Here is a 13,006-nt window from a genome sequence, read left to right as displayed (position 1 = left end):
TTTTATGAATAAAAAAGAGGGAAATACATTTTTTAAAAATCTCTTCATGGACCTCTGCTCCTTTACTCACATGTTTCCCAAAACACCATCAGCAATACTCTCACAGCACAAATCAAATTTTGTGTGTTGTCTGATAAGGTCTATTTCAACTCTGACTTGTGAGCCTGACTTGAGCATTGTGTCAAAATGAGTTAAATGCCAGTGGCTAACCCACCCAGCTGGTTAGTGGCCAGCTGAGGAGGTGACAGGTAGATAGGGTCTCACACTGGCTGTCACATTGGCTCAGAGCAGGGACTCATCACACAAAATCTGCTGGCCTTCAGCAGGAAATTGAATGAGAAAAACTGTAGATGGGGAAGAGCTTGCAGTGGGGTACAGTGCCCAGACATGGGTTTGAAAAGTTGCCACAACAAGGGGTGTCTTCCTGGCTGTCACTTGGTGTTGAAGTTCAACAAGTCAAATCCTGGACTACCCCACTGTACAGGGCCACAGCTAATAAAAATATTATTTATCCTACTATACTGAGGGGCTATGAAAAGCCTCTAGAGCCTCTAACTCTAGAGCAAATTCACTCTAGAGTCACATTAAAAAACTTCGACATGGTCATATTACACAGGGAATTCCTCAGCTGTTTTGAAACTGCAGAGGCTGTCATCATCACCTGCTCCTCCAACGCAAGGGCTGCTTTGTCAGTGGTTTTGCTTTACACGGTGCTGAAGAGGCCTCCCCCTTCTCCACTGGGGCTTTCCCAGCATGTCCATCATGCCTGAGCATGAAGGATCTGCCTGCAGAGCAATTCAGTGCTGCTCTCCCCGCACATTGCTGAGCAGCAGCTCCAGCCTCCTGTGCTGGAGCTGGATTTCTGCAAGAAGCCCAAGCTGCAGAGGGAGCTAACAGTGAGACAAGCCCCCTCACTCTGCACTCCTCCAGTCCCTGTCCCTCACTCTGTGCTCTCCACCACAGCATTGACACCAAGAACTACCATTGCAGCTTGCAATTAAAAACCATGGCATGAGTTTACACGAAAAAGAAGCACAGAAAAATGGCACCCCAAGGACTTAAAGCTCACGAAGTATGTCATGGCAAGACAATGAAGGGTAGTCAGGAATCTGCCCCCCACTTGCCCTGCCCAGAAGCCCCTGGAGACAAGCAGCTGCTCCAAGCAGCAGTTGGGGAAGCAGATGGGTGACAGAGGACAGCACTCTCTGGCCAAATGCCACACTCTCTGAATAATTCAGAGACAGAAACTGGATGGCATTCACTGCAGTATTGCCTGTCACTGAATCTCTCCAGGCAGAACATGACCCTTGGCAAGGGGCAGCCCCAAAGAGCAGGGCAGGACCAGATGCCACAGCAGCACGGGGCTCACCACAGAGCAAGCTCTGGGACCCAAAGGCACACGGTGCTGTACGGCTCATCCCCAGGCAAGCACACTCTACAGCCAGCAAGCCCTGGAGAAACCAGCATCCCAGCCTGGTCTGCACACGTTTTGCTTTCTGCTCCCCCACCCACTTACTAACAAGACCCTGTATAAGCACAGCAACAGTGAAGGAATTATATTAAAGTAGGACAGGATACATCAAAAAGCCAATTACAATGGATATTCCAAGAAAACAACCCAGGGGCCATCTCTAGACATGGCCAAACAGTCTTGGCAGGTGGTGGGTGGAGGAAAAGCAGAATAAATACAATTAAAGAAGCAAGACAGTTCAGCTTTGTGTTACATGTGAAATGCAGTCTCCAGAGGCTGAGAAAGTAGCATGACTGACTAGAGCAAATTTTGAAATTCCTCAAAGGCAGGTTGCCTAAATATGCAGCCAGAGCCAGGCTGACAGAAATGCTGCTAACAGCACCAAATTTGCTAGAGGATTATCACTTGGTGTAACGGATGGAAACTAGATTAGATAGCTGGTAAACTCACAGCATAGTTCATTACTGTACAGGGAAATTTTTATCCACATAAATAGAACTTCCTGTTATGTCCAGCTCTATGCTGCAAGAGATCTGCAATCCTGTGCCAGAAAGATGTTTTCTATCTCATTTTTGTTCAAATATTTGGCATAATTGGTATAATTTTGAATATGAAGATACTGAGCAGAGGAAGACAGCCATGAAGTTACACTTAATAACTGCACTTCCATATCTGTTTTGATCTGAGCATCAAAACCTGTTAAAGTGTAGTCATTATCCACATTCTGCAGACACAAAGACCGGGGCATGCAGAGGTTTTCAGAGTGGCACAGAATCCCTCAGTCCCACTAATCTGAAATGACAGAAAATACCACATCACTCTGAGAAACTATATGATAAAATTATTTTGCTGCAAGCCCTATGCTCAGTCAGGAACACAGGCACGGGACCAAAATCCCCAATACCAACCAACTCATCAGCAAGGTCCAGCCACACTGGAATTGCTGCAGTTACCACTGGGCTGCAGCCTGATCTTTTGGGCAGCATGGCAGCTATTTAATGCACAAGGTGTTTGGGCAGGATGCAAAGGACACAAAGTCTGTGAAAGATTCTGGGGTAGCAAAGCATGGCCAGTGAGTTGGAGCATGCTCACAGTATCAATATCTCATCTCAATGCTTGCCATGGCATTTGCAGCATGCCTGAACTTTGCTTTTCTTTGAAACAATTTGGAGGCAGCACACCAGGCTCAGCTGCCTGTGGGGACAGAGCCCAAACATTTTACCTGCAGCTACCTTCTAGCTGAGAAGGAACCTCCACTACTTGAAAGGGAGAACCAGATGGAGGAAGGCTGAAAAGATGATGCTCCCAAGGCGAATAAGACTGAGACAACACCACCCCACCTCTCACAGATCTGCCTGCCCTCTAACCTCAAAGGGGAAGTCTGTGAGGGTGTTTTTACAGACATGACTGCATGTACAGTATTGAGATTGACTGCCTCCTATTACAAGATGAAGGAAAACCAAAGAACATTTAATCTAGAAACAAAATATTCATTTCCAACTGTGCCCTCTGCTCAGAATTAACACATAGCCCTGAGACAAGCCACTACGAATACTAACATATCCTCCTAGCTCTTCCCTAAATTCATTCCACTCTGACAGCCCCAGGGAATTTCCCCTGACTTCCAATAATCAGAAGCTATGCATCTGGGCAAGATAGTTTTAATGAGGAAGCCCCCACTCCTGGAATCATGATCATTTCCTGAACACACATAGAAAAACTGAACCAGAAAAGCACATTGGTACCAAGTAAGAAGAGAGCAACTTAGCATCACTAATTTCTGCAAAACTGTCACACTGCCTGACAGTTTGCCTTATTATCTTATTTTTCTCCTTGTTTCTTTGCATCTCATTTGTTGTTAAATCTTCAAGGCCTCTGCTGCAAGGGGATGCAAATGAGGACAAGCCCTCCACCCCCAACCCTACAGCCTACACTCTGCTCCTGTGGTTACAGTTCTCATCAAACTGGGACCAAAGATAAGACAGGAGTCCTCTGTGCACAAATTCTGTACATTCAACTCAACTTTGCCTTGAGAACAGAGAAGAGATTTGATTTTTTTTTTTTTTAATAAATTAAAGACAAGGAAAAAAAATCCAGCAGCTAATCTCAGCTCCATCCCATGGAACCCAAGTGAGACCTCTCAGGCTTTATGTAAGTAGCAGCTCCCCTCTTGGGCTGTATGAGGCAATACTCAAATGTGAGCTGGGATGTTTATTTCTTTGTATAGATGAATGAAATGTCACCAAGATGACTAACAGTATCACATGTACAAGAAAAGGCAATAGCACCTGTAATCCAAATAAATACATTGAAAAGCCTCTGACTGGCAACAAAGCAGCAGCCAATGTTAATATAACTGCTGAAACAAAAGCTCTGTAGTGCTTTGTTCACAGTGGAAATGAAGTCATTAAGCAAAAAAAAAAAAAAAAAAAAAAGTGTTACTTCATAGACAACTTGAAGAATGTAGCATTGAATTTAATTTGTGGCCTCAGAAAGAGGTTTCTACTCATGAAGAGACAGCAGCTTAGCTGGCAGGGTCACTGACACCTCCACTTAACACAGATAAGACATGGATCTAACCCCATCCTAATGCACTGCATTTCTTTGAGCTCAAATACCATGATAACCCTTCTCCTCTAAATGCAGAATGGTCTTGATGCCACATACCTGAAGCTGTCAGAGGGAAATAGTTGAACTAATTTCCCAGTGGAAAGCTCTCTCAACACTATCAGTGAAATCAGCAAATTTTGCTGAAGCCAGAAAATAGTTTTGGCTGAAAAGTGAAAGCCAGTAATTACTAGATGCCAAGTTCATCTAACATTAATGAGGGTGAGAGTCAGTAACAGGGAAATCACCATCATTGCTAAAACAAATTGTACAAAATTTGTTTTAGCTTATTTGAATTCCTTTATTTTCCAAAAACAAAGAGAAGGAAAACTGGAAAAATAAAAAGGTAATTCATTCTTTTGACAAAACAAGCAGACAAAAATTGTACTCATATTTAAAATGAAAAGGTTCATTACATTTTTCTCTTAATGGACAGAGCACAGAGCAAGACCAAGAATAACTGGACAAAATGCAGACCCTTCCAAGAGGGAATGTTCCATTCCACTGTGTGGTACACCCAGGCCAAGCGCTGCAGAAGAGATGCTGCCATTTCCAACAGAGACCTTCAACATGGAATTTGTTTTCTCAATCAAATGCTGTCCATGTTGCACTCCCAGTTACACCAGTGTTAGTGCACAGTAGCTATACTCATTTCAGGAACACAAACAGGTATTTAGGTGGTATGACTCCCTTTGGCACAAGACATGAATGCAGAACCAGTTCCCATACACATGGGGTCATCACCAACATTCGTTGGAACACAACACACAGCCTTTCAAGAGACCATTATGGGAAAAAAGTTTTCCCCTTCCTCTAGAAAAGAGAGATTTTCTCTAGAAAATCTAAGCCTCCTGCACATAGATCACTGCTCTGAACATCAAGGGTTAGGTCTGACTTTTAAAAGAAAGGGCTCCATTTATGTGATGCAGAGCTCCAGAAATGCCTGGTTCACTGTCTTGGGGCTTGTCTACAAAGAGGCAGTTTCAATAGAGTGCTACCCCTATAATTATTCTACTATGTTTACACCTCTAAATTCACTTCATTTTCAAAATAAATACTTTTATTCTGTTATAACAAAATCTAATAATTAACAAAACAGTCAGTAAAATGGGACATTTGTAGGAAGGCCTACACAGTCTTAACCACAGAGAGAGAACCTGGCATAGAGCTCATGCCCTGGTGGACAGCCTTCTTTTGCCTACCACTAAGCAGCTCTGCCACTTGTGTCTACTTAGAAGAGACAAACAAATGAAAAAAAAGCACAACAAATCATTCATCTCAGACTGGTCATACACCTTGGTTTAACCTGAGCAATCTTCCTCTCAGTGCAACCCAGAGCATCAGAAGATCTCTGGGTCAGTAGCTGCAATCACAGCTCTGGAACAGCTTCAAAGACCACATCCATTTCTTGGGACTTTCCCATGTGTTTTTCACTACACTTGGCATGAGTCCATAGAAACACCAACAGGTTTGGAGAACATCAAGCATGGCCTGATTCCAAACAGATCTGGCAATTCTTCTCACGCTGAAATTTTCCTAGCTACCACAATTCATGGTTTCCATCAAGGTCTTCAACATCCTGAAAGGTTTCCCCCCACACTTTCTAACCTTGGCAGCTCTAAAGGAAAAGCATGCCAAACCACTGTTGCTGATGCTTTTGTCAGCACTGAGCATCATCACTCAATATTGCTGATAAAACTTCTTCACAAGAATCCCCACAGAGTAATAGCATAAACAAAATAGCAGAAGCCACAATGTCCATACAGTTTCATAAAGCCAAAATCTGCAGATACAGGAGCACATTCAGGCTGTAAAATCTGGCAGATTACTTCAAAAAGCAAAATAATGATCAATACCTGTCTTCAACTTTCAATGAGGCTTTGGAGTCATTCCATAAAACCTTTGTGGCTTCATCCCCAGGTTGTGCAGGACTTCTCAATCAGAGCCAAATTTTCAGACTGCTGAAGTACAGGACCAAAAGCAGCAGCCCAAAGTCAGACCAGTGTGACAGGCAGCAAGGAGGGGAGCAGTGAGCACAGTGATTGGGTGCAGTTATTACTCACTCAACGGGTACCAAATCCCCATCAGCATATTAATGAGTGAAAAAAGACCCCATCAAAGTCTAGCAGGATTTGCTCAGCTGTTCCATCAGGTTGATAAGTGAGCATTATCCCTTAAGCATTACCACCACAGCTTTCATGCAATCCTAATTCCCCACCACACTTCATTGGAGGGTCAGAACCTCTATTTTTATGTTTTATTTAAAAGCAGTGGCCTGTATAATGAGTATTGCCAACAAACAGCAGCCCATAAATTCCTGAGCTCTGTGTGAGGAAGTCCTCATCTCTGATAAAGCTTGGACACACTGTAAAGCAAAAGTGTCACATGCAGAAATACATTAATACACCACATGCAGTGGACAGATGTAACAGCCCTTCAGCTGTAACACTTCAACTGCACACTACTTAAGTGACAGCTACACAGCCAAATTTCTTTACTGATAATTAAGTGCCAGTATAATAAATCATGTCATTGTAGGTTTGGACAAAATAACTCCATAAAGCAATGTATTAAAATGGAATTGACTCAACCTAGCACTGAAAGATGGTCCTAAGACAACTTGATAACAAAAAAAAACTTTCCAAATGACCGAATTATTTCTGATGTGGCAAGCACAAGAAAAAAATACTGTATTTTAAACATCAGAATAGTTCAACTGATTTAAAGTTATGCACCATACCATTTGCAAGAGCAAAATGTTTATGGGCAAGTGAGCAAAAGACAATTCACATTATTTTTAGCAGTTATTCTATTTTAGTTATTCTACGCATCACAGGCATATCACAAACAACATGGAACTCATTGAAAGATCTAATTTTCTGCTAATCATGCAAACCCGGCAAATTTCCATCTTAGTGGGATGTTTCCCCATGACATATGTGAATAAGTAAAGAAGAATCCTATTTCTAGTCATGGACATAGTTTCAGAGCTATTGAGCAAAACATCCCACTACATTGTTCTGAGGAACTGAATAAAACACTGATGTCCATAGCCCAGCTGTTATAAGCCTCCTCAAAACAGACTGTTGAGATATTTTTACCTTCCTATTATAAAAATTTAAATAGCTCTGCCAAAACCATGAAAATCCACCCCCCTGCTAAATTTTCCCCAGGGTCCCACTCCTGCCAAACTGTACCTGCAGCAAGACAGGGCAGCCAAGAAAGGGAGATCTTGCAGTAGGATTTTACTTTGTTACCCTCATCCTGCAAATCAACCTGCACCATGAAAGATTTTCCTTTCCACGCACCACAGGACACCTCTGCCCACGGCTGCACAGCAGCAAAATGCCCCTATATGCTCCTACAGCTGTTTCCAAGGTAACAAGCACAGAGCTGTATACAAGGGAAGGAAGCAAACAGCAGCAACATAACCCTGCTATATTGTCACTTTTTTAAGTAGGTCTGACTTGTCTCTTTCCCCTTCCCCTCCTTGCCACCTGCCTCATGATTCAAGCAAGGGTTAGATAACTCACTTCACATTTTATAATCCCATTACCTCAGTCTTTCATAAGGTTTGGTTTTGATTTTTTTATTTTTATAAGTCATCATATTGGAGTTTTAAAGGTGAGAGTCAAATTTTCTGCTTTTATTCAAGATAAACCATCTGGGAGAGGAAGGGGAATTGTATCAACAGTCTAAATTTACACTCAAACTCTGTATTCCCTCCCCCTAGAAGCAGAAAACATCTCAGGTTAACCAAAGGATGTCTGCCCACAACCGTGGCCCATCTTACACAAGTCCTGCGCATCTAGCCAACACTGCTTTTCACCAGTTTGGATAAAAGTATCTCCACTTCTCAGTCTGCAGATACAGTTTATCCTTTCTAGACACACTGTTTCCACATCCCCTCAGATGTGCCAAAAACAGGGACTTTCCCACCTGCCCACATATATTCTTGCTACCAAAGCAGAAATTAGCCTTTGCTTCTGCTACTGAAAACCTTGGAGCAGTGAGAATGCAATTCAAATCCTTCAGTCCTCACGTAAAGGACAGCAATATGAGGGGTGGAAACTGGGATGAAAAGGGTCTGGCTTGGCCAACTAGTTCTCATCATTGCCTCAAAAGAGGATGAGTTAGCAGGGAGAGAAGTCAGCAGAAGATCTGGCCACAAAGCTCTCCACATACAGTGAGGGACAGAAAGCCAGACCATGTGCTTTAACCTCTTCTTTCAGGTCTGAGACAATCCCACAGTAATGCAGGAAGGAGCTGATGAACCCCATGATTTTGGAGTAACAGGTCTGTTATCCATGAAGGCTGGAGGAAATATTTTCCACTAAATAATCTTAAGTCATTGACATCAATTATTTTTTTCCTTGCATGTAACACAATAAACAGTAGAACATTCCATGTACAAATCTCTTTGTGGTGGAGAAAACCAACACATTATATAATGCAGCATTCTGCATACTGGCCAGAAGCCACTTCCATCTTCCAGGAGACAGAAATTTTAAGGTAAAACACACATGAAGAGACTCCCTGTGCATAGTATTTGAAATGGCAATCATACTTCAGCACAGTTTGTGTGTATCTTGCATTTCCCTAAGTGACTTACCATGACTGACCTTTTCTACCAACTGTGATTAATGCAGCTTCCAATTCATCATCTCTGAATGGCTGCAAATTGCAAGAGGCACTCATCACTTTAATATTCAGTAACGAAAATATACCACTCTTCTAATTACCATTGTGCTCCTGCTGAACACCAGGACATTTCTTTTGGAAGCTTAAGTACTATGGTCCTCAGAGGAAGTGAACAAATTGATGGGCTAGAGTATACATGCCTGGGGGAAAAGCTCCCGAGCTTGGGCATCAAAAAACCCTAAACCTATCACAACACATAGGCATGGAGATGCCAACAAGGCAGACGTAACTTGCTCTGAACAAAGAAAAACAGAAGTCCATATTTCTTTATATACTGGTTAGAAGTTGGTTTGCAAAATCAAAATCTGAACAGTGCAGACATTTCTTGCAGTGTTGTTATAGAATGGTTTGGGTTGGAAAGAACCTTAAAGATCATCTAGGTTCAATCCTCCTGTCACAGACAGGGACACATCATGATCCAAAACCTTCTCTAACATACCTGTTAGCACTGCAGTGCTACAAACACATTACCAAATACTTCCTCTGCTGCCCCTGCAGAGTTATATGCTATAACACAACCATCAAACCGGCTGCCTTGTAGAAAAGGGAAAGAAGTTCCCCACAAGCTCAGCTAATCTTCCTCTACACAGCATATCAGCTCAAGCCTGAAAGATTTATCCATCCAGATAAGCCATTCTGTGATTAAATGGCACTTTCCTAAGACTGACTACTCTGTGAACCACCCACAGAAATAAATGCAATGAACTCAAAGGCACACCAGGCACAGACTCACTGCAGTGCTGGGACTGAAATCAGAGGGAAGGGGGATGAGAAGGAAGGGCATTACGTAGAGCCAGAGACAAGAGCCAGCACATACATGTATGAAGTCACAGAGAAAGTAACCCAGCACAGCTGTAGATCAAGAGGTCTCTGCTGTGAATGTTTAATAAGGCTCCCAAAGGCACCCCGATCCAATGGTGCAAAAGCATCCGTGCCAGCTGCAGCAAGGCAGCGTTACAAAGCACTGCACCATAACAGGGCTGAATTCATGCCAACAGGTCTCGGTGTGTTGAGCAGGGGATTGATTCACTCTTCTACAGGACAAGATTTTTAACAGCTCTACCTCGGGTGGATGGAGGCTCCAAGGAGAAGCCATGGTCCTAGAGCAATCCAGCAGCAGAAATAGATGGTGCTCTTCCAAAGCAGTGGGAGCCAGGAATCAGCGTCAGAAAGGCGCAGCAGCTTAATGACTCTGTCCTAACACCTTGCAGGGGATCTAACAGCACAATTTCTCACTGTGCTTATCAACCAGCAGGTTCAGAGAATTCCACGATTCTTGCATTACTCACACGAAATGCTGCAACAGTGCCACTTCATATATTTATTAAGTCTGTTTACAGATTAGAACAGTCTAGAGAGGTAGTCTGGGAAGGGGTCCAAAGGAAAAGCCTGCCATTAGTTAGTTTGCACAAAAGCAGCAGTTTTATAAAACACGCATTCCTGCTTGTCTCTGCCTATCCCGGATCAGCTCCTGCACCCGAGTCCCATGAGGGCAGAGGAGAAACGCACCTGATTTCAGAGACATAAACTTTCCCCACCACTCTCACCCCTGTTCATCTACAAAGGCAGGAGCCAGAGTGCAACATTTAAACCTCCCTTACGCTGTGCCACCTTGTGGATGTCTTCTCACTACTTTTATGAGCCGCAGGTCCAGCATTTACTTAACATCACACTCTTTGAACATGTAAACAAAAAAATTCACAGTCACTGTGAGCAACAGTAAGCGGCACAATAGGAATCAGATTTACCGTGACACGTTCTCTGTGCAATTTACAAACCCTTTATTCCCCAGGTGAAGTTGGCGCTGGGGAAAATTACCAGCTGAAAACAGCATCACCAGCAGCTTTATAAAGTTGGGGCTCAGGTACTACAAACCCCTCTGAATAGCCAAAAAGGACCACGCAGCCACCTCGCGCTCGGGTTTGCCCCCACCGCTTGAACAAGAAAAATAAACAAAAGCAGAAACCAAGCAAGCCCGGGGATGGAAGGGAAGATTAGCTGCGGCAAAGTTTATCGGCACGAAGAGCATCCCCCCTCCAGTCCTTTCATCCGCGGAGCTCCATGCCAGCAGAGGAGCTTCTCCCTCCCAGAGGGACGCACATCACCACCACCACCACCACCCCCGCAAAGAGTCGCGGAAAAGGGGAGGCGGAGGGTAATTCCGACACCTCCAGCTCTCCTTTCCCCCCGCCGCGCTCACCGTCCTCTTGCATCCGCTGCAGGCACAGGGCGAGGCTCTTCCTCCAGCCCGGCATCGCGGCAGCGCTGCCGCCCCCCGGGGCAGCGGCGTGGCTGGAGGGGCCCGGGGGGCCCGGCGGGAGCGGCGGGCGCTGCCGAGCGGGGCCGGGCTCCCCGGCGCTTTATGGCCGGGCGGTGCATGCGGCGGCGGGGCCGGGGCCGGGGCCGGGCGGGAGCGCTGCCCGCCCCGCCTGCGCGCAGCCCCGGTAGCCCGCCGCGCAGGTGCGCTCCCCCCGCCGCGGAGCGCGGGCAGCGGCCAGCTCGGGCAAGAGGGGGAGAGAAACCGTCGCGATATGGATATGTTGGGTATTTTTCCCCCGCGGTGGGTCTGCGTAGACTGGGTGGGCCCCGCCTACAAACGGGCGCCGGGCTCCGACCCACACCGGCGCCCTGCGGGTCCCAAATCTCCGGCTGACGTCGGGCAGATGTATGCCCAGGAAAGGCACGGAGAGCACGCTATTCCCATTCTACGTTCTCGTTACAGCTGTAGCCTGGCGCCTCTTCCCTTACCCGAGCGGCAGCTGCCTGGCAGCCACACACAGGTGCGCGCATTGACGCGTGTGTTTATCCTGAAGTTGGCTTCACTGGTAAATAAAGTTGCACAGCAGCCAGGCTGATCTATTTCATTTTCTTCACTACGACTTGCAAGAAGCTGAAGTGTATGGGGAAAACTTAAAAGCATATTTTCAATTTCTTAATAGTCCAGAGGTTTCAGCACTTTTACATGGACACAAAGGAGATGCTTATTGCATATACCAGGGTATTCATGTTTTTAATTTCCGGGGGGCAACATATCTCTGCAATCACTAGCAGCTTTTTTTTTTTTTCTTCATGAGGCCTTTTCTTTTATTAGCTATCTGGTAGGTCTCATTCTGTGTCTCTGCCTCCCTTTGTGAGAGTTATTGTATTATGTGCAGCATCTGCTATAATCTAAAATATTAGGGACCAAGCTGCCCTTGGGATAGCATGAGCTAATTCCAGTTCAGAGGCTGGTGTCTCACATCACTCAGACGGAACAGGACAGCTATAATAGCAAGAGAATGCATCCATATGGACTTTGGCTTTTCAGTTCAGCCTTTCTGTCCCTACCTGCATGAAAAGCAGCTATTGTAGGGCAAGGAACAGCAGCTTCACCCTCTCTGCTCTGCTCACATCTAAGACATGTTCACCATTTAGGGAGCTGCCAGCCAAGTGTGGCAGGGCATATGCCAAGCTGGGCAGCAGGAGTCTGGAAACCTTTTCAGTGCCTGGTGGAAATGGAAGTGGCTCAACACAAAGGTTGTTCTTGAAACAACCTCCTAAAGCTCTGAGCACACCAAGATAGAAAATCCATTTCTGCAGGAAGGGGCAAAAGCAGAAACCCATGACTTTAGGGCAGTCTGGGGGATGAGAATCCTGACTGAGGTCCTTGAGTTAAAAGCCTATGGCTAAATTAGCTTCTCCCCCTGCCCCCCAAGTTCTTGAAGAGCAATGTGGGAGCTGGGCTGCAGAGGGTCTTCTGAAGTCACTATTGTAGCATGCTTTTGCAGTGAGTTAAGCTGGGATAACTATAAACTCATAGTTTATAACAGACAGCCCTCTTCATTCGAGCATAGGAGTTTGCAACACTGCAGAGGCAGACAGCAGTGTGCAATGCCCTAGGACTGCATGAGAGGTTCCTACCACAGCAGAGAGCAGCACTGTACAGGCTGATTCCCTTCCATATTTCTAACCAGAGTTACCCATCAGTTTAAAGGACAGTGATGGGAGTGATGGCACCTGAAGGCTTATTCCAGCCAGCTGGAGCAATCACTTCTAAGAGAGATTTCCTGAGGACTGTTGGCAGCAGGAGAACAGATATAGCTCAGACCTGCTATACCCCACTAGCAGCACAGAAAAATTCACAGACATAAAAATATATTTTTGCCCACATTTACCTGCAAACTAGAAACATAAGAAGAGATTGACTCCCCACCCAGATAAACTTATTAAAGAGCTCCTTTCCTTGTG

At 45.1% G+C, this 13,006-nt stretch overlaps 1 protein-coding gene across 1 annotated transcript in view; it reads right to left on the bottom strand.

Annotated features, from left to right (window-relative positions):
• Positions 1-11,558, bottom strand: part of GRIP2 (glutamate receptor interacting protein 2) — a 247,055-nt gene extending 235,497 nt beyond the window's left edge. Inside the window, exon 1 of the mRNA XM_030282773.4 lies at positions 10,980-11,558. Coding sequence (XP_030138633.4) covers positions 10,980-11,034 — 55 coding nt within the window. The 5' untranslated portion in view covers positions 11,035-11,558. The remainder of the gene's footprint in view (positions 1-10,979) is intronic.
• Positions 11,559-13,006: the final 1,448 nt, after the last annotated feature.

The sequence above is a fragment of the Taeniopygia guttata genome, chromosome 12 (assembly GCF_048771995.1).
Source record: "Taeniopygia guttata chromosome 12, bTaeGut7.mat, whole genome shotgun sequence".
NCBI classification, from domain to species: Eukaryota; Metazoa; Chordata; class Aves; order Passeriformes; family Estrildidae; genus Taeniopygia; species Taeniopygia guttata.
The sequence above is the reverse complement of the archived record's forward strand: the minus strand, read 5'-3'. Positions and strand labels throughout refer to the sequence as shown.